Source organism: Hemitrygon akajei, chromosome 12 (genome assembly GCF_048418815.1).
Source record: "Hemitrygon akajei chromosome 12, sHemAka1.3, whole genome shotgun sequence".
In the NCBI taxonomy this organism is placed as follows: domain Eukaryota; kingdom Metazoa; phylum Chordata; class Chondrichthyes; order Myliobatiformes; family Dasyatidae; genus Hemitrygon; species Hemitrygon akajei.
The window spans coordinates 97504931-97530620 of NC_133135.1; the positions used below are offsets into that span (position 1 = coordinate 97504931).

The 25690-nt window shown below is 44.1% G+C and overlaps 1 protein-coding gene across 4 annotated transcripts in view; it reads right to left on the reverse strand.

Moving 5' to 3' along the window:
* The window catches only part of rabgap1l (RAB GTPase activating protein 1-like), a 587017-nt gene that overhangs the window by 536388 nt on the left and 24939 nt on the right, over positions 1-25690 (reverse strand). For all 4 annotated transcript variants that reach the window (XM_073063719.1, XM_073063720.1, XM_073063721.1 and 1 more), the window contains exons 3-4: positions 25029-25191; positions 9169-9376 (exon numbers count right to left, since the gene is read on the reverse strand). In XM_073063719.1, coding sequence (XP_072919820.1) covers positions 9169-9376; positions 25029-25191 — 371 coding nt within the window. The remainder of the gene's footprint in view (positions 1-9168; positions 9377-25028; positions 25192-25690) is intronic.

Consider the following 25690-nt stretch of genomic DNA (forward strand, 5'->3'; position numbering starts at 1 on the left):
GAGACATGTTAAATAAAGTCTGGGGTTCCTCTGGGTCCTAAAGACCACCGCACTGAGACAGGTTAAATAAGGGACTTCAGAATCCGCGATTTTTGGTATCTGTGGGGGTCCCGGAACCAATCCACCGTGGATAAGGAGGGCTGACTGTACATGGTTATAAGGAATTTTTAATATTCAAAAATCACCAGATTGTTTTTGAAATGCATCAAAATGCTGTTGAAGTGCAATCACTGTTAGGTGGGCAGACTGTGCACAGCCAAACCCAACAACTGCAAAACCTGTTGGTACTTTACACTCTACAGTGCAGCAAGAAATATTGGTTCAGATTCTGATAAATTATTAGTTCCTTTTGCAATAGTAACAGATCCACCTGAATAGGAAAATGGGCTTTAACTTTTGCTTAGAGAAAGGGTTCCTCTGTAGCATTAGCTAAGATTGCTTCATTTGACTTGTGCACCAGCATTAGCAACTAAGCCAAGTTAGCATTTAAGTACACCATCATCATTGACCCTGTAAATAAACATCAGAGAATAAATAATGTGGTTTGTCTTGTAAGGGGAATGGCTGCTATTGGGAAAAGTATTTGAAAGTTACTCTTACTGCCTTAGTGAATGGCTAAACCTGCACCTTGATTAGTGTTTAGAATTGGACAGGAGTGTTGTTGGTAAGTGTATTAAACTGGAACTGTTAGTCCATGAAAAACTTATATGAGTAAACATGCTTTTGTTTCTCTCCTCTAGCTCAGAAGTTGTGTGTGTGCAATTAGTTCTTTGTAAGTATCAGAATTTCAAAAATTCAAACACCTCCTCTGTATCCTATATACAGTCCATGGCCTCATTACTGCTTTGCCTTACTTCTATAGACTCTGTGTCTGTCTTCCAAGAAAATACAGACGCAAAAAATCCATTTGAGACAACCCCTTCTCTTTTGACACCATGCAGAAATGACTACTCTGATTTTCCAGAGGACCACTTTTGTCCCTTGCAATACTTTAACGTAATGGTAAAAGCCCTGGGGATTCCCCTTCACCTTATCTGCCAGAGCAACATCATGCCTTCTTTTAGCCCTCCTGATTCCATTCTTAAGTATCCCCTTGTACTTTAAGTCCAGTCAGTCCCTGGGTTACAAATGAGTTCTGTTCCTAAGTCCATCTTTAAGTCGGATTTGTACGTAAGTTGGAACAGGTACATCCGGTATTATTTAGTGTCAGTTAGTCAAACGTTTGTCTTAGTGTGTGTGTATATATATATTATATATTTTACCTTTCTATGCATATAAAGCACTTAAGAAAATGTATGTATTTCAATAATTAAACCACTGTGTTACTTAGTAATAATTGTAGCTTTCATCAGGGCAGGGCATTTCACATGCTCCATTATTCTCACTTTATCCTTTAAAATTGTTCTGATCATTGACCGACTGTAGCCTAACACTTTTCCAATGACCGATGGTGTTTCACCTCTTTCCAATCGCTTTATTTCCACTTTATTTTCAATCGTGATCGTTTTCCATCAACGGAACAGAAACACTGCGGATTCAGCAGCAGCTATGGGCAGCGGGCCCTGAGCTCCCCCAGGATGAGAGAGGTTAAATGGGACAAGTGGGGGCAGTGCTGACTGGAAAAGGGGAGTCAGGGTGAATCTTGCTAAGAAAAATTTAAGCCAAATACAAAGTTACACACTCAACACAGTGTTAACAACAACGTGATCCGAGTTAAAATGGTGGACGGCATTCTCCTTCCTCGAGCCAACAAATTTTTAATATAATAGGCTTTATGGTATGCCATTCATAAGTTGGACGTTCGTAACTTGGACTTTGTACTTTCAAAATTTCACTTTTGAAGGCTTCCGACTACTAAATACACATTTGCCCAATACTTTGAGGTGCCATCAAAATTGTCTTTCTCCAATTTAGAATCTTAACCTGAAGACCAGACTTATCCTGGTCAGACCCCACTTGGAGTACTGTGCTCAGTTTTGGTCACCTTACTATAGGAAGGATGTGGTAACTCTAGAAAGGGTGCAAAGGAGATTTACAAGGATGTTGCCTGGATTGGGGAGCATGTCTTACTAGAATAGGTTGAATGAACTTGGCCTTTTCTCCTTGGAGTGACGGAGGATGACAGGTGAACTGATAGACCGCATGGAATGGGCTGCTGGCAATGGTGGTGGAGGCGGATATGATAGGGTCTTTTAAGAGACACCTGGATAGGTATATGGAGCTTAGAAAAATAGAGGGCTATGGGTAACTCTAGGTAATTTCCAAAGTAAGTACATGTTCAGCACAGCATTGTGGGCCAAAGAGCCTGTATTGTGCTGTAGGTTTTCTATGCTTCTATCCTTCTTTATCATTATCTTGAAACTAATGGCATTATGATCACTGGATGCAAAGTGACTACATAAACTTCTATCACCTGCCCTGTCTCACTCCCTAATACGAGATCTAGCATCACACCCTTTCTAGTTGGGCTGTAAGTACTGATTAAGGAAATTTTATGAACACATTTGACAAACTCTACCTCTCCCAGCCCATTTATAGTCCCACTGAACATGTACAAAGTTGAAACCACCTATTATCCTAACCTTATTTTTCTTGCAACAGACCAAAATCTCTCTACATATTTGCCCCTCCAAATCCCATAGACTGTTGGGTGGACTATAATATAATCATGGCTATCCTTTTCTTATCCTCAGTTCCATCCATATACCCTCAATAGACTAGCTCTCCAGTCTGTCCTGCATGAGCAGTGCTGTGGCATTTTCCCACTCTAGTAATGCCACTCCTCCCCCTTAAATCCCTCCAGCTCTATCAAGTCTAAAACAAAGAAACCATGGAACATTTAGCTGCCAGTCCTGCCCCTCCTTCAACCAAGTCTCACCAAAGGCCACAATGTCATGATTCCATACGCTAATCCATACTCTAAATACATCCAGCTTTCCTGCAATACTCTGCATTGAAATAAACAAAACTCAGAACATTAGTTCCATCAAGCTCAACCTGTCAATTTCTGACTTCATATGTAGGTTTACCAACATCTTTTCGCGCAACTCTTGTAATTCCAGTTTAAACCTCCACCACCTCTCCCTCCTCCACCCCCACTCCCCAATGCAGCACTAGCACACTGTTCTAAGGAATTCCCCATCACTACTGCACTCCTCTTCTTCCCCTTTCCCTTCTGAGTCACCATGCCAGGCTCAGTGCCAAGAACCTGACCACTGTGGCTTTCCTCTGCTATCCAAAGTGGAATACCTATTCTTGAGGGGGAAGGCCACAGGGGTAATCTGCACTGGCAGACTATCCCCTTAGCCATCCTGATGGTCACTCAGTTACCTGTGTCCTGCATTTTGGGTGTAACTACCTCCCTGAATTGCCTGTGGCTCAACCCCTCACCTTCCTGAAGATCCGTAGTTCATCCACTTCTAGCTCCAATTCCTTAACACTGTCTGAAAGAAGCTGCAGCTGGATGCACTTCTTGCAGATGTAGTTGTCAGAGACACTGGAAGACATTTCCCACATTTCTGCAACAGGAGCATTCAACTATCCTGACTGGCATCCCTACTGTTCTAACTGTTCAGAAAGAAATAAAAATTAAATGAAAAAAATCTACCTACAGCCTTCATCTCTCCTCACTGAAGCCTCTATGAATCAAAGCATGAATTCCCCACTCTAACACTGGCCCATTCATACTATGGCCACTCCGCTTAAGCCTATCATTTTTTTTGGTCATTGCCCAGTGAGTAATTATGCACAATCCAATGACTCCTGAGGAGTTGCAGTACACAGAACATCCTGACTGTGCTCACTCACTGCTTTTAAACTTTCTCTCCCACTCTGTAATCCAATGCCTTTTCAGGAACTGTGCCATGCAGAATGTCCCAAATGTTCCCGTTTGCTTCTTTTAAACTCTCTCTCTAGCTACTCAATGCAACATTTCCTCAGGAACCGTTGCATGCCAAATGTTCCAACTACCCCACTCACTTTTTTTTAAACGCTCTCTCCAGCTACTCAATCTGATGTCTCCTTAGGGACCGTGGCATGCAGAATGCCCTAACTGCCCCCGTTCACTTCTTTTGAATACTCTCTCCCTCTAAGCAATCCAACGTCTCCTTGGGAAATATGCCACACAGGTTGATGGACTCTATTTCTCTCCACTGATACTAGCTGCTCTGTAGTATTTCTTGTTCCACTGCTATCTGCCATTTGCAATTTTCTGTTTATGTTATTTGCAACTCTGGTTGCTAGTGCCTTCTTCTTGGCAACTTAGTTTGAATATCTCCCAGCCCCATTAGTGGATGGTCATGCATCCCTGCCTCCTTCTCTACTCCACCTCCCCAATAGGACATTGGTTTAATTACTGTTAAGGTGCAACTCATTCACCTTAAACAACTCATTCCTGCCCTAGAACTGTTCCCAGTGTTCCAGAATCTGCTGCCAAACAGAAGTTCAGATGCTGTTCAAATACTGATAGCTCTATTTCTATTTTTCTGTCCTCACTGGTCACATGAGAAGCTACAATCCAACAGATGGGTCTTTCTCAACAAAAGTTCCTTCTGGACTCCCAGTGTTTGGCAATGACAGCCCCGCTTGTTCACAGTGGTAACATACACCCATTCCCTACATAAGAAAACCCATGTACCATGACAATTCAGGCACATAAATTTGAGAGGCCTATGCACATTAATTATGTCCTGTAGCAGAGGGGTTAATAACTAGGGGCATATATTTACAATAATAAGTAGGATTAAAGAGAAGATGAGGAAATATTTTCTTGTCAAGGGTTGCAAAGTTCTAAACCAAAAATGGTAGTGAAGCCAAAAGCTCTGATAATATTTAAACAGGTAGATACACAAGGAGCCCTGACCTGCAAGGTTATAGACCTAATGCTGGAAATTGAGTTCAAGTTGGGTAGCTCTGTTTTGACCAGCATGGACCAGGCAGCCAACATGAACTAATCTTCACAGGATTCACTTGTTAAGTCCCAAGCTAACTGTTCTTGATTAAGCCCAAAATAGTGATAAATACAAGCCTCCAGATTGTTACCAATAATTTTCCCAAGGTTAGGTTGTTTAGCTTACAATTACTTGGCTTCATCTTTATCCCTTAATAAATCAGCATTCAATAACACAGTATCCTAATCTTCAGGCCATGTTGCCACAATCTCAAAGGCAATTGGGCAACTAAATGCAGGTTCTCCCTGCAAAGTCCTTTGAATGAATTGAAGAAACACTAATTAAAGAAAGCAATAACTATTATAGAAAATACATTTGACCTCTGAATAGAAACTCCAACTATACTCAAATCTAGCTGACACTGATGAAGGAGGTAGATAATGTTCAACTTCTTTATTGTGGTTGTGGCTACAGATGAAGCTCAAAACTCCAGTGACAATGCAGAACGTCATGTAGCCACATCATTGGTGTGCCTTGGTCCGGCAGCCCTCAAGAAATTTATATGAGAGAATTGAAAAATATTGGCAATATTACAGTGAAAGAACTAAGTTTAAATTTCTTCATTTCAACATAATATATATCATACAGTATGTCAGCTCAACTTGAGTGTTACCCTACGTCAAGACAAGGGAAACAGGATCGATTTATCAGTGTCATCATTATTATGAAGATGAATGGCCTGAAGACACACAGTAATTTCCAAGACTGTCTTCAACTGCTACAATCACTTTTCATGTGTCATCACTCTAGCTATTGCAGAAATCTACAATAAATTTAGCCAATCTCTTGGGATTGTTCTGGGAAACATTCCATCCTGTAGTCATGGTTAGTTATCCTAGTACCTACTCTGGCCTAAAATGTGCATCAGTGAGCATGCTAATGGTAAACAATAGGGACTTTTAAGAGATTCTTAGATGGGTACATGGAGCTTAGAAAAATAGAGGGCTATGCAGTAGGGAAATTCTAGGCAGCTTCTAGGGTAGGCTACATCATCAGCACAACATTATGGGCCAAAGAGCCTGTAGATTTTCTATGTTCTACGCAAACAGACACAACAATAGCACTAACGTAATGGATTGAAAGGCATCTGAAAGGATAGCAATTATGTTTGCTGTTTTTGATAAATAAGCCATCTTCAGATAATTTCCACTTGTTTAATGGATTCTAGGGAGAAGACCACACACTAATTACCAGCTTCATCTCTGGAAATGTTGTTCTGTCTCAGACACTGCCTGACCCAAAAACAAATAATACAGTGGTATGCAAAAGTTTGGGCACCCCGATCAAAATTTCCGTTATTGTGAATAGCCAAGCGAGTAAAAGATGAACTGATTTCCAAAAGGCATAAAGTTAAAGATGACACATTTCTTTAATATTTTAAGCAAGGTTACTTTTTTATTTCCATCTTTTAGTTTCAAAATAACAAAAAAGGAAAAGGGCCTGAAGCAAAAGTTTGGGCACGCTGCATGGTCAGTACTTAGTAACACCCCCTTTGGCAAGTATCACAGCTTGTAAACACTTTCTGTAGCCAGCTAAGAGTCTTTCAATTCTTGTTTGGGGGATTTTCTAGTTTCTAGTTCTGTAAGATTCTTGGGCCATCTTGCATGCACTGCTCTTTTGAGGTCTATCCACAAATTTTCGATGATGTTTAGGTTGGGGGACTGTGAGGGCCATGGCAAAACCTTCAGCTTGCGCCTCTTGAGGTAGTCCATTGTGGATTTTGAGGTGTGTTTAGGATCAATATCCTGTTGTAGAAGCCATCCTCTTTTCGCCTTCAGCTTTTTTTTAAACAGATGGTGTGATGTTTGCTTCCAGAATTTGCTGGTATTTAATTGAACTCATTCTTCCCTCTACCAGTGAAATATTCCCCGTGCCACTGCCTGCAACACAAGCCCAAAGCATGATCAATCCACCCCACCCCACCCCACCCCCCCGCTTAACAGTTGGAGAGGTGTTCTTTTCATGAAATTCTGCACCCTTTTTTCTCCAAACATACCTTTGCTCATTGTGGCCAAAAAGTTCTATTTTAACTTCATCAGTCCACAGAACTTGTTTCCAAAATGCATCAGGCTTGTTTAGATGTTCCTTTGCAAACTTCTGATGCTGAATTTTGTGGTGAGGATGCAGGAAAGGTTTTCTTCTGATGACTCTTCCATGAAGGTCATATTTGTGCAGGTGTCACTGCACAGTAGAACAGTGCACAACCATTCCAGGGTCTGCTAAATCTTCCTGAAGGTCTTTTGCAGTCAAACAGGGGTTTTCATTTGCTTTTCTAGCAATCCTACCAGCAGTTCTCTCGCAATGTTTTCTTGGTCTTCCAGATCTTAACTTCACCTCCACCATTCCTGTTAACTGCCATTTCTTAATTACATTACGAACTGAGGAAACGGCTACCTGAAAACACTTTGCTATCTTCTTACAGTCTTCTCCTGATTTGTGGGCATCATTTATTTTAATTTTCAGAGTGCTAGGCAGCTACTTAGAGAAGCCCATAGCAGCTGATTGTTAGGACAAGGTTTGAGGAGTCAGGAGATTTATACAGCTTTGAAATTTGCATCATCTGGATCTTTCCCAACGATGACTGTGCACAAGCCATAGCCCTAACAAGCTAATTAAGGTCTGAGACTTTGGTTTCATCTTTAACTTTTTGACTTTTGGAGATCAGTTCATCTTCTACTCACTTAACTATTCACAGTAACAGAAATTTTGACAGGGGTGCCCAAACTTTTGCATGCCACTGTATCTCCCTTCCACTGCTGATTCACAAAGCCCCACTATCAACAATTATGGGCACTGCAAATCTGCAGAAAGTGATTCCGTGTGGCGATTGAATGAGCAGTCCTTTTTGAGAACTGAGATTAGTTATGTTGTGCAAAAGAAATTACTCTTGAGTAACCACCTGGAGCATTTGATGCTGTCAATGTTGAAAATCAAAAGGGGCACTGTTTCCAAAGTAGACACCATTCAAACTCAAAACAGGATCAAGGCTTGAAAGGCATCTTTGCTATTTATTTACTCACTTAACAATAAATATTTCATCTATTTACAGTTGCAAGAAAAAGCTTGTGAACCCTTTGCAATTACCTGGTTTTCTGCATTAATTACTTATAAAATATGGTCTGAACTTCATATACGTCACAATAATAGATAAAGCCAGCAACACACACAAATGCTGAAGGAACTCAGCAGGCCATGCAGCATCTAGAAAAGAGTACAGTCGACATTTTAGGCCGAAATCCTTCAGCAGGAGAGTCTGCTATAAGTAAAACACTGAACAAGACACCACTGCTTTCCCAAAAAATCAATGCTGCATGTCTCAAGTTTGCAACCTGGATGTTCCACAACACTCCTGGATGCTGTTCTGTGGACAGATAAGATAAAAGTTGAACTTCTTGGCAGAAATGCACACTGCTATGTTTGGAGGAAAAAGGACACTGCACACCAATACCAAAACCTCATCCCAACTGTGAAGCACGGTAGAAGGAGCATCATGGTTTGGGCCTGCTTTGCTGCCTCAGGACCAGGACAGTTCGCAATCGTTAAGGGAACAATGAATTCAATATTTATCAAGACGTTTTATAGGACAATGTCAGGGTAGTTGTCCTTCGCCTGAAGCTTAATAGAAGTTGGATGATGGAACTAGACAATAATCTGAAACACAAGAATAAATCAACAACAGAATGGTTTAGAAAGAAGAAAATTCATTCTTTGAAATAGCCAAATCGGAGTCCAGAACTGAACCCAATTGGGATGCTGTAGCATGTCCTGGAGAGAGCTGTTCATGCAAGGTATCCCAGAAATATTGATGAGTTTTATATGGAGGAATCGTGTCAACTTCCTTCTCACCATTGTGCAAGTATGATCAGCAGCTATAGGAAATGTTCGGTGGAGGTTACTGGTACTAAAGTAGGTCCTACCAGTTATTAAACACAAGGATTTACATACTTCTCCAGCCTGGACTGTGAATGATGAAAAAATGATTCAATAAAGACGTGAAAAGTACAATTGCTTGTATGCTATTAGTTTAGGCAGATTGTGTCTGTCTATTATTGTGACTCAGGTGAAGTTCAGACCACATTTTATGAGTAATTAATGCAGAAAACCAGGTAATTGCAAAGGATTCACAAACTTTTTGTTGCAGCTGTATATAATTGGCACTAGTTCTGTGACAAATCTGAAGATACCAAGAAAAATTAATTAGAACTTAAAGTGAACCTACCTTAAAGATCCATCAGCAACATTAGGCACGTACAAAGTAACTGGAATAGGAGCTTGACAACTGAAACGCAGTTTGGCCATAGCACGAAGAGCCTCTCCTTCATTCCGTGGAGAGGTAACCTTCGTGCTTCCAAGGTAGGTTAACTTGTTGAACAGTACACTCTCCTCTTCCTCAGCAGTAGGGGATGCGGTCTTTAGTACAGGCAGCTCTGTAAAAAGTGCCCATTGGTTAATCTCTCACAGTAGGTAAAAACAACACACAAGACTTCTAGTTTGCAGTACATTTTCCAGAGATACAAGCAGAATGCTGTAAATGGACATCATTCATCAAATATCGTCAAAGGTTACGGGGAGAAGGCAGGAGAATGGGGTTGAGAGGAATAAATAATCAACCTCGATGAATTGACGGAGAAGAAAGGCCTAATTCTGCTCCCATGTCTTATGGTCTAAAAGAGATTGTATACTGTCAAAATACATTTCATTAACTGGCAAATAATGGTAAAAGATAGATGAACTAAGAAAACAATTGTTCGGTTTGGAATTACATCCACCCGAGTCAAAAGGTGTGACACGTAATGACCTGGATTTTGTCAACACTTGAGAAACAAGGCCTTCTCAGTGCCATAACTTGCTCTCTGAGAGGCCAGGGAGAACAGCTATTAAGAATGGTTACGATATGATTAAATGGAAAAAGATCCTACATGTAAATAGCCTCTCTTTATTCTCTCATTTGTAGTTTTTACACACTGCAAGAGACAAACCAGGAGGAAAGTCTGTATCTTGGGCTCCTGCTGCAAATTGGTACTCCTCCCAAAGTTGCTGCAATATTACTGATGAAACTGTGCATGTTATTCTTATGCTGTGATTTTATGTCATATTAATTCTGAACATCAGCTTGAAGGTTGCCTAAGCAGGGAGTGTGTAATTACACGCCACCTTCAACAGGACCCCACCACCAAGCACATCTTTCCCTCCCTACCCCTCTCAGCTTTCCACAGGGATCGTTCCCTCCGCGACTACCTGTTCCACACATCCCTCCCCACAGAACTCCCACCTGGCACTTATCCCTGCAAGCGCAAATGCTACACTTGTCTCCACACCTCCTCCCCTTACCACCATTCCGGGCCCCAGACAGTCCTTCCAGGTGAGACAACACTTCACCTGCGAGTCTGCTGGAGTCGTCCATTGCATCTGGTGCTCCCGGTGCGGCCTCCTCTACATCGGCGAGACCCAATGCAGATTGGGGGACCGCTTCGTCGAGCACCTTCGTCCGTCACAATAGACAGGACCTCCCGGTTGCCACCCACTTCAACTCTGCCTCTCATTCCCATCTAGATATGTCCATACATGGCCTCCTCTACTGCCATGATGAGGCCAAACTCAGGTTGGAGGAGCAACACCTCATCTACCATCTGGGTAGCCTCCAGCCTTGTGGTATGAACATTGAATTCTCCAATTTCCAGTAATTTCCTCTCCCTCCCCCTTCCCCTATCCCAAGTCCCTCTCTGCCTCCCTCCCCTTTCAACTTACTGCTTCTTTATCTCTACAGTTCTTTCATGCTTATCCCCTCCCCTCCCCCCTTTATCTTTCCTCTGATTGGTTTTCCACCTGGCGCCTCTAGGCCCTACCCCCTCCCCTATCTCTATTACTGGGCTTCGGCCCTCTCTTCCCCCCCCCATTCCTGATGAAGGGTCTCAGCCCAAAACGTTGGCTACTCTTTTCTCACGGATGCTGCCTGACCTGCTGAGTTCTTCCAGCATTGTGTACGTATTCTTTGATCCACAGCATCTGCAGTTGTATTTTAGTGTGTAATTACAGTTCTGTGCAGAAGTCTTAGACACATGTATATAGCTAGAGTGCTGAAACCTTAGCCCAGTACTGTGGAAATTTTATGTATTGCACTGTACTGCTGACACAAAAAGAAATTCATGACATATGTGAGTGATGGTAAATTTGATTCTGATATGGGCCTCTTTTGTGGACTGAGTGGGAAGGGGGCAGGGAGAGAGAAATCATGGTTGGGAAAAGGGGAAGGGAGAGGAAAGCACCAGAGAGACATTTAGTAACAATATATAAACCAAATGTCACCACCCGCTCCTGGCATTCCTTCTCGGTCATCTGTCCCACACCCTCCTGTGACATTCCACCTTTGCCATTCCCAACATTTTTTGTTCCTGCCAGATTTACAAACTTGCTGTCCACTCCACGTTAACAAATTCTGTGTACATTTCATTGGTTATTCAAGATTCTTGCCCATAATGCAAGGTGCAGCAATCTGGATCCTGGCTTCAAGTCCCCGTCAGGAGGTTAAAGCACAACTATAGAGACTGATGTTCCATGTAGCACTGAGGCCATTTTGCACTTAGGTGCTTTTTTCTGACACAACATTAAGCCAAAAACCCTTCTGCACCCTCAGGAAAAAGCAAAATATCCCAGAACACAATGGATTATGATTATGGGAACTTACTGTATGAAAATTGGCATAGGTTTAAGGTGAGTTAGAAGGTTAGAGGGGATCTGAGGAAATATTTTCTCACCCAGAGAGTGGTTGGATTTGGAATACATTGCCTGACAAGGGGATAGAAGCAAGTATACACACACACAGCATTTAAGTATACGGATGAGCACTTGAACCTCCAAGGAACAGAACACTATGGACCAGGTGCTGGGAAAAGGGGCTAGTGTCGACAGGTCCTTAATGGACAGGGTGAGCAGGAAGAGCCTATTTCTGTGTTTTATAGCTCTATGTTGGTACATTACTGAACTGTAAAAAAGGAAATCTCTATTAAATGAGCATGCAGCAAAATATTTAGCTACTTGATAACTGCACTGCTTACTATATATGGTAGGGCATTAAGATATACAGGTTTCTATGAAATGGTTCATAAGCCGGAATGTTGTAAAGTGAAGAAGCAATTACCATTTATTTATATGGGAAAAATTTGTGAGCGTTCGCAGACCCAAAAAATGATCTAACAAATCATGCCAAATAACACATAAAACCTAAAATAACAGTAACATATAGTAAAAGCAGGAATGATCTGATAAATACACAGCCTATATAAAGTAGAAATACTTTTCTGCAATTATTGCAGCACTGTCCACAGCAGCGAAAATCTCACGCAAGCGCTCTCGGCAGCACTCGCAGCAAAAACACTCGGCGCAAGTGCTCTTGGCAGAAACACACGGCACAAGCACTCTCAGCAGAAAGACTCGGCGCAAGCGCTCTCGGCAGAAAGACTCGGCGCAAGCGCACTCGGCAGAAAGACAGCGCAAGCACTCTCAGCAGAAACACTCTTTCCAGTAACCTTTAAGCCTTGAAGCTGCCAAATCATACCAAATAACACATAAAAATACACAGCCTATATAAAGTAGAAATAATGTACGTCCAGTAGAGTTCCACTTACCGGAATCGGGAAGACAGTGAGCACACTGATGATGGTGTGTTAGGCTGAGTCGTCGGAGGTTGGGGTGGTGGGAGGTAGAGGAGACTGGGGTGTCATTTCATCGTCGTCTGTTTCCATCAGGGCAGGCAGGTCACTTTCTTCTTCACTATATCCTCCTTCGTCAGTCCTGACAAAGGGTCTCGACCCAAAACGTTGACTGCTCCTTTCAACGGATGCTGCTCGACCTGCTGAGTTCATCCAGCTTGTTTGTATGTGTTGATGAGGTCACCTTCTTCAATGTCTGCCTGCCTCGATGTCGAAGGTCGAGGTTCGTCATCTGCTGTGGCTGATGTGGAAGGCTTGAAAAATGACAGTATGCTTGAGCCTTGCACATTTTTCTATCATACAGTTCTTTGTAAGCACTCAAACCATCCTGCAAATATGCTCTAAACCTACGTACCCTTTCAAAATTAAAGTCATACTTTTCTGCAATCATTGCAGCATTGTCAATTGCAGTGAAAATCTCACGCAATTGCTTCACGTTCAGTTCCTGGACGATTTCACTTTCGGGCCGTTCGCTACTGTGTTCAGCTTCAATTGTTATCCTTTCCTCTTCATCAGCTCTTCATCTGTCAGTTCTTGGTGAGGGGATGCCAAAACCTCTTCAACATCATCTTCATCAACTTCCACAAACCCTTAGCCAAACTCACTATATCCTTACTTCATTCACCACGATCAAAACGCTTTATTATGTCCAGTTTTACGCTAAGTGTAACACCCTTACGCGCTCTTTTAGGCTTTTCCGATACCTTAGAACTCACCTTGCTAACAGATGCACAAAATAAATTGACATTAAGCACAGATGCTCACAGGCATGTGTTTAAGCAATGCCGGCTAGAATGCAGATCTGGGGGAACAGCTTGGCTGCTCGGCACGCGCTGCCTTTTATCGTAACAGTGGAAACACCTTCTGTTAGCGAAAACAGGTAACTAATGTAGGTCTTCCATAACAGTGAGGTGAAGTAATGCAAACATTCGAAAAACGGGGGACACCTGTATTGATGAGAACCAGGTCCATAGCTTTCTAAATGTGGCAGCATAGGTCAATAAGTCAGTGAAGACTACATATAGTATGACTGAAGTTGTGAGGTTACAAAATATTGGATGGGAGGACCTTGGCTTATGAAGAGATTGGATAGGTTGAACTCTTTTCACCTAGGTGGGGAGGGTAACCTGATAAGATAAATAACACTGATAGAATGTATAATCCAAAGAGGCAAAAAAGGATTGACATATCGGAATGGTAAGTGGAATTAAAGTGGGTGGCCACTGGGAGATCCCGCTTCTTCTGGTGGACAGAGCATAGGTGCTTGGCAAACCAGTCTCCCAATCTAAGTCGGGTCTCACCGATATACAGGAGGCCACACCGGGAGCACTGGACACAGTATATGACCCCAACAGACTCATAGGTGTAGTGTGACCTCAGCTGGAAGGACTGTTTGGGGCCCTGAATGGTCATTAGGGAGGAGGTGTACGGGCAGTTGTAGCACTTGTTCTGCTTCCAAGGATAAGTGCCGAGCACCTATTAACAAATTAACCAATTCAATTCTATTAACAAATTCTTCCTCAAGTAATAAAGCAGCCAGTTCCCACATTTTGCAATAGTATGACAACAATCATAATTTTAGTTGACATGGATGTAACGAGCTGTAGAACTTTCTTTCTATTACATTTCTATTTAATAATGTGGTAACTAACTTTCACATCACTGCAAAAATTACCTCCAATAGGAGATGGTCTAATTACCTTCCTTCATATCCAAGTACTGTAGCGGTGTGCTACACACAGCGCTGGAATAACGACACGCAGACGGTGAGTTGCAGTTGCGTAAAAGATTTATTCAAACTTCGCGGCCTTGCTTTGAAGCCTTCCTGTTTCCACCCTCCCCGGGCGAGAATGCTGTAGAATGCATATTCACAGTCCCTTCCCGTGCGCGGGCTTTTCCCCTTGCTGGTGAAGAAGGCCTGGCACCCTTTTTGGGGCCGGCCTCTCTGCCGGCGCGTGCCATTTTGTGAGCCGGTTCGAGTGCACTGGAAAGTGGGTCACCACATAACCCCCCACCCCCACCCCAGAACCAGCAATACACCCCCCAATGTCCACTGTCTGAGTCGGCCTCTGTTTGGGAGGTCTGCCTCTGCGCCGCGGTGCCAAGTCCACAAGTCCACATGGGCCTGTTCGAGTCGGTCCACAATGAAAACCTCCTCTCCCCCCCCCCCCCCAGTGTCCAGCACGAACGTGGACCCGTTGTTCCTGATCAGCTTAAATGGCCCCTCGTAGGGCCGCTGTAGCAGTGCGATGTCCGCCCCGTTGTACAAAAACAAACTTTCAGTGCTGCAGGTCTTTGGGTACGCAGGACAGGCTCTGTCCATGCTGTGAAGTGGGTATGGGGGCCAGGTTACCGAGCCTCTCATGTAGTCTGTCCAGGACTGCTGCGGGTTCTTCCTCTCGCCCCCTTGGGGCTGGTATGAACTCTCCTGGGATGGCCAGGGGTGCGCTGTACACCAACTCGGCCGACGAGGTGTGCAGATCCTCTTTGGGCGCCGTGCAGATTCCGAGCAGGACCCAGGGAAGTTCGTCCGCCCAATTAGGCCCTTTCATGCGGGTCATGAGAGCCGACTTCAGGTGACGGTGGAAACGCTCCACTAGTCCATTCGATTGTGAGTGGTAGGCAGTTGTGTGGTGTAGCTGTGTTCCCAAAAGGCTGGCCACAGCTGACCACAGGCTGGAGGTGAACTGGGCGCCTCTGTCGGAGGTAATGTGGGCCGGTACTCCAAAGTGGGATACCCAGGTTGCAATCAGTGCTCAGGCGCAGGATTCGGAGGTGGAGTCGGTGAGCTGGATGGCCTCTGGCCATCTTGTGAACCGGTCTACGATAGTTAGGAGGTGCCACGCTCCTCGCGACACTGGCAGGGGCCCCACGATATCCACATGAATGTGGTCAAAATGCCGGCGGGTGGGGTGGAACTGCTGCGGCAGGGCTTTGGTGTGCCGCTGCACCTTGGCTGTTTGGCACTGCATGCACATTTTGGCCTATTCACTGACCTGCTTGCAGAGTCCGTGCCAAACGAACCTGTTGGAGACCATTCAGACGGTTGTCCTGATGGAGGGGTGCACTAAGTTGTGAATGGAGTCGAATACTCGCCACCGCCAGGTTGGGGCGAGGTTGGTCGGTAGCTACGTCACACAGTAGGGTCCTCTCACCTGGACCTACGGGGAAGTCTTGGAGCTGCAAACCAGAGACTGCAGTTCTGTAACTAGGGATCTCATCGTCTGCCTGCTGCGCCTCCGCCAGTGCTACATAGTCCACCCCCTGGGACAGAGCCTGGATAGTGCGTCCGCCACGATATTGTCCTTTCCCGAGACATGCCGGATGTCCATCGTGTATTCGGAGATGTAGGACAGATGTTGCTGCTGGCGGGACGACCAGGGATTGGACGCCTTCGTGAATGCAAAAGTAAGCAGTTTGTGGTCCGTGAACACACGGTGAAGGGCCTACCTTCTAAGAAGTACCAGAAATGCTGGATTGCCAGGTATAGCACCAACAGTTCCCGGTCGAAAGCACTGTATTTGAGCTCGGGTGGTCATAGGTGTTTGCTGAAGAACGCCAGGGGTTGCCAGCGACCCTCAATGAGTTGTTCCAACAATCCACTGACTGCTGTGTTGGATGCGTCCACTGTGAGGGCGGTAGGGACATCTGTTCTGGGGTGTACTAGCATCGCGGTGTTTGCCAAAACTTCTTTGGTTTTAACAAAAGCGGCTGCGGCCTCTTTGTCCCAGGTAATGTCCTTGCCCTTACTCGACATCAGGGTGAACTGGGGGCGCATGATTCAAGCTGCTGAGGGGAGGAAGCGATGGTAGAAATTCACCATACCCACGAATTCCTGCAGGCCTTTGAGTGTGTTGGGTAGGGGGAAGTGGCAGACCGCGTCTACCTTGGCGGGCAGAGGGGCTGCTCCGTCTTTAGTAATCCTGTGCCCCAGGAAGTCGATGGCGTCGAGTCCGAACTGGCATTTGGCCGGGTAGATTGTTAGGCCGTATTCACTCAGTCGGGCGTAGAGTTGACGGAGGTGGGACAGATGCTCCTGACGACTACTGCTGGCTATGAGGATGTCAGCCAAATAGATGAATGCAAAGTCCAGGTTGCGTCCAACCGCGTCCATGAGCCGCTGGAACGTCTGTGTAGCATTCTTTAGGCCGAACGGCATTCAGAGGAATTCGAAAAGGCCGAACGGAGTGATGAGTGCTGCTTTGGGGATGTCGTCTGGATGCATCGAGATTTGATGGTATCCCCGGACGAGGTCTACCTTGGAAAAGATCCTTGCGCCGTGCAGGTTTGCTGCAAAGTCTTGAATGTGCGGCACAGGGTAGCGGTCCAGTATTGTAGTCTCGTTCAGCCTGCGGTAGTCGCCGCATGGTCTCCAGTCCCCTGTTGCTTTGGGCACCATGTGCAGGGGGGAGGCCCATGGGCTCTCGGACTGCCATATGATCCCCAATTCCTCCATCCTCTTGAACTCCTCCCTCGCCAGTCGGAGCTTGCCCGGGGGAGGCCTTCAAGCACAGGCATGGAGAGGTGGTCCCTGGGTCGGGATGTGGTCCGTGTCTGGGCATGGCTGCCGTGAACTACGGTGCCAGAACCGATGGGAAGTACGCCAGGACTCAGGTGAATTCGTTGTCGGACAGCGTGATGGAATCCAGGTGTGGGACTGGCAACTTGGCTTCACCCAGGGAGAACGTTTGAAAAGTCTTGGTGTGGACTAGTCTTTTCCCTTGCAGGTCAACCAGCAGGCTGTGAGCTCGCAAAAAATCCGCTCCCAGGAGTGGCTGGGCCACAGCGGCCAATGTGAAATCCCACGTGAACCAGCTGGAGCCGAACTGTAGGACCGTATTGTGCTGCCATTTGCGGCCCTCAGGGTGGATCCCGGTTCTCTGTTGCGGGTGTCGTAACTCGTCGGAGGTAAGACGCTGATCTCGGCCCTGGTGTCGACCAAAAAGCAGCATCCCGACTGTTTGTCCCAGACATAAAGGAGGCTATCCTGATGGCCAGCCGCCGTAGCCATCAGCGGCGGCTGGCCCTGGTGGTTCCCGGGAAGTTGCAGGGCGGACTACTGCAGCGGGCTTCTGTGCCCCACCACTGGTGGTAGAAGCACCATTGTTCGTTGGCCTCCGCACTCCTGCCTCTGGGTTTTGTGGGCTCTGCTGCCAGGCCTGGTCTGGTCTGCTGTTGGGCACATGGCTTGGTGATCTGTGCGACGAACGCCCCACTCTCCTTCTTGGCTTTCCACAGCACATCTGCCTGGGCCACCAGCTTCCGGGGGTCGCTGAAATCCGCGTTGGACAGCAGCAGGAGTATGTCCTCAGGCAGCTGCTCTAGGAACGCTTGCTCAAACATGAGGCAGGGGTTGTGTCCTTCAGCCAGGGCCAGCATCTCGTTCATTAATGCCGATGGCGGCCTGTCTCCCAAACCATCCAGGTGCAGTAAGCAGGCAGCTCGCTCACACCGTGAGAGTCCAAAAGTTCTTATGAGCAGGGCTTTGAATGCTGTGTATTTGCCATCCTCCGGGGGCGACTGTATGAACTCCTCAACCTGGGCAGCTATCTCCTGGTCGAGGGAGCTCACCACGTAGTAGTAACGTGTGGAATCGGAGGTTATCTGCCAAATGTGGAATTAGGCTTCTGCTTGTTGGAACCATAGGTGAGGTCACAGCGTCCAGAAGCGTGGCAGTTTTAACGAAACTGCAGGAACAGATGCGGCATCGTTCATCTTCGGTCCAATTATCGTTTGGGCCATCGGGGTCACCAATTGTAACGGTGTGCTACACACAGCACTGAAATAACGACATGTAGATGGTGAGTTGCAGTTGCATAGAAGATTTATTTAAACTTCACGGCCTTGCTTTTAAGCCTTCCCGTTTCCACCCTCCCCAGGCGGGAATACTGCATTCACAGTCACAGTCCCTTCCCACATGCGAGCTTTTCCCCTTGCTGGTGAAGAAGACCTGGCGCCTCTTTTAGGGCCGGCCTCTCTGCCAGCGCGCGCCATTTTGTGAGCCAGTTCGAGTGCGCTGGTAAGTGGGTCACCACAGTACCATAATTTTCTCATATATCACAAGCATCCTGGGGATTTGTAACAACAGAATCAGCCACACAAATACTGTGGATTCAAAAAGTTGGAGGCTTGACATTCTGCAACATATGACTCACCTAACTGCACCAGATCTACCAACTACAGGCAATGGGATGGCGAGTGCAACTTCAAGGTAAAGCATTTTGCATGATTGACGCCTCAACCTCACCACCACCTTCCTACATTGGCGTACCATGGTAGCACTCCACATCTTCTTCAAGGAACACGATAACTAGTCTGCGCTTGTAAGCATAGGCCCCTTCCATATTTTTTAATTTTTACTTTATTGAGATACATCACGAAACACTGCTAGAGAAGATCTGTACCTTGGCCCGTCAGCCTTTCAAGCCACGCCACCCAGCAACCCCCAATTTAACCCTAGCCTAATCATTGGGCAATTTACAATGTCCAATTAACCTACCAACCGGTACATCTTTGGACTGTGGGAGAAAACTGGAGCACCTGCAGGAAACCCATGCAGGCACGGGGAGAACGTACAAACTCCTTACAGGCAGTGATGGGATCTTATTCCTTTCACCCTAGTTTCCTCCTGAATGCTCCTGGCCGGTCATTATCTCTACCCCTCTCTCGGTAAAAACACTTCTCCAAAATTTACTGGATTTAGTGTTATATTCATGACAATTTACTTGGAATTCCCCTGTAATTGGAAATATTTGCCCTTTCCAATCTCTCAATAAATTACATAACCAAAGCTCTCTGTGAAAAAATGAAAATTCCAGGCTAAATTGTAAGCTCTCAGTCTGTTATTGTTCTGAAAATCATTTTTGAACCTTGACCATTCAGATCAAACAATGCACAGTAAAACTCGTCTGAAAGGAGGCCTGGAAGAAAGTTACTGTGGTGCTTCATGAAGATGCTGTTCACTGACCCCCATACTGCAACAGTGATGAAGAGAATTAACTTCCTGAAAAATAAGGATAAGGTGCTGATCAAGAACAGAGTCATAGAATAATAAAGCACAGAAACAGGCCCTTTGGCCTAACTGGTCCATGCTGATCAAATGCCCAATAAAGCCACTTCCTTTTATGCCAACACCCTCAAAACCAGAGATTCCCAATCTGGGGTCCATGGACCCCTCAGTTAATGGTAGGTTAATGCCATAAAAAATAGGTTGGAAACCTTTCCCATCCATGCACCTGTCCAAGTGCCTTTTAGATGTTATTACTGTACCTGACTCAACAACTTCTGACAGCAAGATGGTAATTGTTGTTAGAACTGTACTAGGGTTAACTGAGAAGACTTTGGCAAGTCAGGACGTGACTCCCTTATCACGAAATATCCATGTAGGTACACAATCTATGTTTCCACTTGTGTAAGAGCTGAAAACCAGAACTCAAATACATCACCCGTGACAAACTAATTTAGGAACTCATTGGATGGCTCATAAATATTCAATTTCCAGTTTGTTCTCACCTTACCAACCTGATGACAAATCAACATTTTGCATATAAACAAAAATGGCATGATGCCACCCACCACACAATTTACAAATTTATTGAATATAATACTAGAGACTTGGAAAATGGATACATTTCAGCAAGATACCTTAGTGTCAATAATAGAAGATGTCTTTAGTAACTGTCCATCTCAACAACATAATTCCTCATACTATTATACAGAGAAAGTGAATTACAGGTAGACAATGTCTCTACAATTCTAACACTATGTTGTGTATCTGCTATTGTTACTTCTTATGTACTACCTTGATTTGCTTGAGTAGGGGCTATCTGTTTGGATGGCATGCAAACATAGCTTTTCACTGTGTCTCAATATACGTGACAAAACAATTACTAATGTAAAGATGTTCATTCCAAACTGTTCGGAGTGCTCCATCCTGCAGTATTCTAATAGCAGAATAGGAATTGCTCAATAACCAAGAACCAAAAAGTTAAAAGGCCAATAAATTACTGCCTAAAATCGCCATGCTCTCTACTCATGTATAATGGGATAAATAACGGAAGTGCATAAATATTTTCTTCCTAAGTGCGAACAAATCACCTCAGTTTTCAAAGCAATGGGTCTAACATGAAAGTTGGTGATCAACTGCTAATGAGGAATCCACGATAATGTCATTTCCTGTTAAAATATCATGGTGCAGCATTAGTGGAACTTTATATGGTGAACATATCATGGTATCAATTATTGTGAGTGAAGTTTCATACTATAACTCGCCCACAAAAGAACTTGCAGCATCACACCTTAACTGAGGGGCAAAGTACAAAATTCCACATCCATAATGTTGACCCAGGAACACATTAAGCTGCCCTGCAGACATTCTCAGTCAGTGCCTGAGTGTTGCGTGCAACAACCATTAACTCAATTAAATCAAGGTTATTGTGTTGCATGAGAACGCAAATTTAAGCATGTGAATTTAACACAGACTAACATCCCAAGATGCAAGATCATCTTACACACTCAAGCCCCTACAATTGACTCATAAATTCTGTCCAGGCACTAAATTGAGTTAGATCTTTTCATAGCAACCTTATAAATAAATTTATAACTTATATAATTATAATTTATATATAATATATATAATATATAACTTGTTTAATTAATAAATAACTTTATAAGTTGGCCAATAAACCAAAATGAACATGAAATTCTGTCAGCTTTCTTTTTAAAAGAACCTTTTGCTGCAAGAAGTCAGAGCAAAACACATGGCTCTATTCAAAAGCACTCCTTGTTAACTGTACCCATACCATCTCCTTCCTGTTTGTGAAAAGATTCCAATTGGCTTTATCTCAACTCAGGTTTGTAAATGACTCTCTAAATAGCTGTGATCCTACATTTGTGCAGCAGAGGTAATTAACACTGATCTGTTAATAATTTGGTATTCCTTCAGACAGCTCAATAAAACTATAATACTGATCATTCTTTTTCCTTTTCATATTTCCAGATCACTGTAGAGTAGTGGTCACCAACCCATTGATCGTGATCGACTAGTCAATCTTTGAGACTTTCTCAGTAGATCCCAAAAAAAATGAAAAATAAATACACAAATACTGTTGCGAGATTGTTTCCGGGTTGCGGGGTTTTAGTTCCATTCTTCCTGCCCAGTGTGCATACGTGTAGCTCCCCTGCCACTCACTACACAGTGTACTTCAGTGGTCCCCAACCACTGGGCTGCGAGGAAACGATATGATTTGGCAGTATGAAATGATATGAGTCAGCTGCACCTTTCCTCATTCCCTGTCACACCCACTGTTGAACTTGAACGCATGCAAGGTCATCAGTTGCCTAAACGCGGTGATACCCTCGCGCGGCCGGTGGGAAGTGCCATTGGTACTGGCCTGGAGCACAGACAGATGGGCACTGCCTCTAAACCTGTTTAGCACACCGAATGTTCGTGGGAAACCCGGTGCTAAAATATTCGCAGACGACTTAATTTGGGCTCAGGGTTTCGTAAGTAGCAGAGCAGCTACCTCGCTGCAATCTACTGAAAGTCACCCCTCGAGCCAAACTTTTGTCAGCCGATAGATCCTACAAGGGGGGCGGGTGCGCGCCCTGTCGCACTCCTCACTCGCTCGGTCACTCTCTCTGGACTGCGACCGTTGCAGCCCCAGCACGGGGACCTCCGGCCCTTACTTTGTCCTGTCACCCCACCCACGACCAGCCACACCTGACCAAGGCATCTGGCAGCAGGCAGGAAGCTGGAGTTCGGGCCCGGAGGCTTGTCTAATGAGGCAATGAAGCCGTCAAAACTGCTTCGGCACCTTAAGTGCAAGCACCCTGCACTTAAAGACAAACCCGTTGAGTTTTTTCAGCAGAAAAAACGTAAGCAAGCGGGACAGAAGCTAAGTGCTGAGAGCCACGTAAACTAAATTGCGGAAAAGACTGGACATAAGGAACCTGCTTCAAGTATTACTGTATTCCGGTTGTGGTTAACACACTCCTCCGGTCGGCGGGAGGTGACCCCTGGTGTACATACATTATTTCTACTTCCGGGTTGTGGGGTTTTACTTCCGGTCTTTTTCTGCCCGGTGCGCATGCGTGTGACTAATCGATTTAGTAGGTCGATCTTGCCTTTCACTAAGACAGAGGTAGGGGATCTTGGGCTTAAAAAGGTTGGTGACCACTGCTGTAGAGTGAAAGATTACTGGTTGGTGAAATATACACTGTCTGAACAACTACTAGAAGGCTTCTAAGATCCTGAGTAAAACTCTTTAACAACTGTTTTATGGTCAGGAAATCTGCACCAAACTGAAGGGTTCACCTGTTTTCATCTTGTTTCTGTATCTACATCATCACATCCTGTTACATATTTGTATCTTCATTCCATTTTTACCCAAATAATGTCACCCTATCAAACAGGGATCAGCCTGATCCAAAATATATCTGGGTCATAGAAATTCACACTATATAAAGAAACTAATGGGGCAACACCTGTTGGAGGGACAAGAATGTTCTGGCATCTGATTAACAGACCTTATTCACTGATTGCTCTGGTATTGAATCAATGGGTTGAAAAACCTCCCTCTGCACCAAGTTTGAACTTTGAACTAGTCAGCATGAACTTTCAACTGCTTTAGGTATAAAGTTACGGTAATACCATGCTGATTACCACCTACCGTACCCTCAAATGAAAAATCAATATTCCAAGTCAACCAGTGCTAGAAAGCTCCGAAGAAAAAGGAGGACCTATGAATATACAGTATGTAAACCCATCCAAATCCAGCTTAAACTGACCAAAATAAATGATAAATTAAATGGATTACATAACTAAATTAATATCACAACCATTGCTCAGTTTGTACATCCATTACGAAACAATCCACTGACTCACACAAAATTCTTGGGTTGGGTTGTTGACGACGCTGGCGTGGCTCTTCATCCTCCCCTTGATCTCTAACTTTTCCTACTTTTGATGAAAGGTCATTGACCTGAAATGTTAACACTGTTTCTCTCTTCGCAGATTTTTTTTCAGAGATTGGAAGCAACATAAGTAAATGTGAGTGTATTCAAAACATTCAAAATAGGATACAGGGTACAAAGTAGATGGGCAATTTCCCCTTTGTTGTGTTCATTTTCCTCACTGTGTGTCACAGATTACAAGGAACTTGCAGAAGAAATGGTGAAAATTTCCCGTGCAGCTTTCGGGCTGATGAAAGTCAGGAAAAGAAAGGTTTCTCCCTAGCCCCAGGACACAAGATAGAGCAATATTTACCATTGTAAAAAAAAAGTGCCAAATAACTTTGTAAGTTTACAATTTCTTTCCATATCAGAAACGAACCTCTGATGTGAATATATGAATAGTGAAGTACACAACAATGCTGTGTTGCTTGATGAATATCTCCAGGATTCCACAGTTCCTTAAGGTGGTAGTGGTGTTTTTTTTAAACTTGAATCACAACATTCCTTATAGACTGCACCTCAAGACTGTTTTAACTCCTTTCTGAAGGAGCACAGCAGTGTGCTTCAGGAATGATCATCTTGATCATCTTCAATTGCTTCACTCCAGCAACAAAAGCATCTAGGCAACCTCAGTATCAACACAATCACAGATGCACCCATTAGTCTCTCCACTCCTCACTCTGCAATTTGAAACATACTTGTTTTATCTTTCCCAGCTCTGATAACGGGTCATTGATCTAAACTTTGATTCTGTTTGTGTCTCCACAGATCTTCCCTGACTCACAGAGCATTTCCAGCAGCATTTTCATTATAGATTTAGTTGGCTACACATAATGCTGGCATGAATTTTCAAGGACATGAACTTCAAATAAACAGTCCAACATGACCATTAAACCAAAAAGAGCTTTGTTTCAAGAAAACAACTTCCTTTCTTCAGTGAGGAAGCGTATATGCAAATAGAGGTCACTTACAGGGCAGAGATTGGAAGCAACATAAATAAATGTGAGTGTATTCAAAACATTCAAAATAGGATACAGGGTGCAAAATAAATGGGCAATTTCCCCTTTGCTGCGTTCATTTTCCTCACAGTGTGCCACAGATAACAAGGAACTTGCAGAAGAAGTGGTGAAAATTTCCCCTGCAGCATTCAGGCTGATGAGAGTCAGGAAAAGAAAGGTTTCTCCCTAACCCCAGGAGACAAGATAGAGCAATATTTACGATGGTAAAAAGAAGTGCCAAATAACTTAATAAGTTTACAATTTCTTTCCGTATCAGAAACTAACCTCTGATGTGAATATATGAATAGTGAAGTAAACAACAGAAAAAAACTATTTCTTGCAGCTTGTTGTCATGTGCAACTGTTCTCTGCACCAGTTGTCTACAATTAAACTGTATTAAGCACACACCAAATACTTACCTTCCATCGCAGAGGAATCCAAGATTAATTGTGGAGGCTTTTGTTCTTCTCGGGACATCAGGCTTCTGCTTCCCTTCTCTCCTCCTGCTCCAGTTAGTACATAATCTTTCTGGCCCTCCTCCAGAGCTGCCTTTAGCTGCTGCTCACTCCCATTACAAGTGATCTGGAGACAACAACAACAAAGTAACATATTGCAATGCCATTTACAATATGTGAAGACGCACCACAGTTCAAAGAATTCATTCTGTTACAGGCCACAGCAAATTCCCCAATTCCACCACATTTGGAGATTTTCAAACATTTCAATTATGAATCTGAAATACAAACAAGTTTACACAAGCTTTGAAAACCTATGCTTAAATAAAATTTGCACTTACCAGCACTGATACGAATCTTGTTTCACATTTACAATACGCTAATTCATTTGATAATTTTTGCTGTTGTTCTTAAGTGCATTTGTCAGCCTTCAACACTCTGAACTTGCCAAGTCCATGGAAAATTAGTTGTAGGTTTTAGCACACATCACAAAACTAACAGACCAAAAAGGCTGCAGATTCTGGAATCTGATAAGTAAGTAAGGTGATAAGTGGAATAACATAAGGAAAGAATTCTAGACAGGTGGAACCAGTTGGGAGAGGGAATAGGAGACTGTAGGTATAATG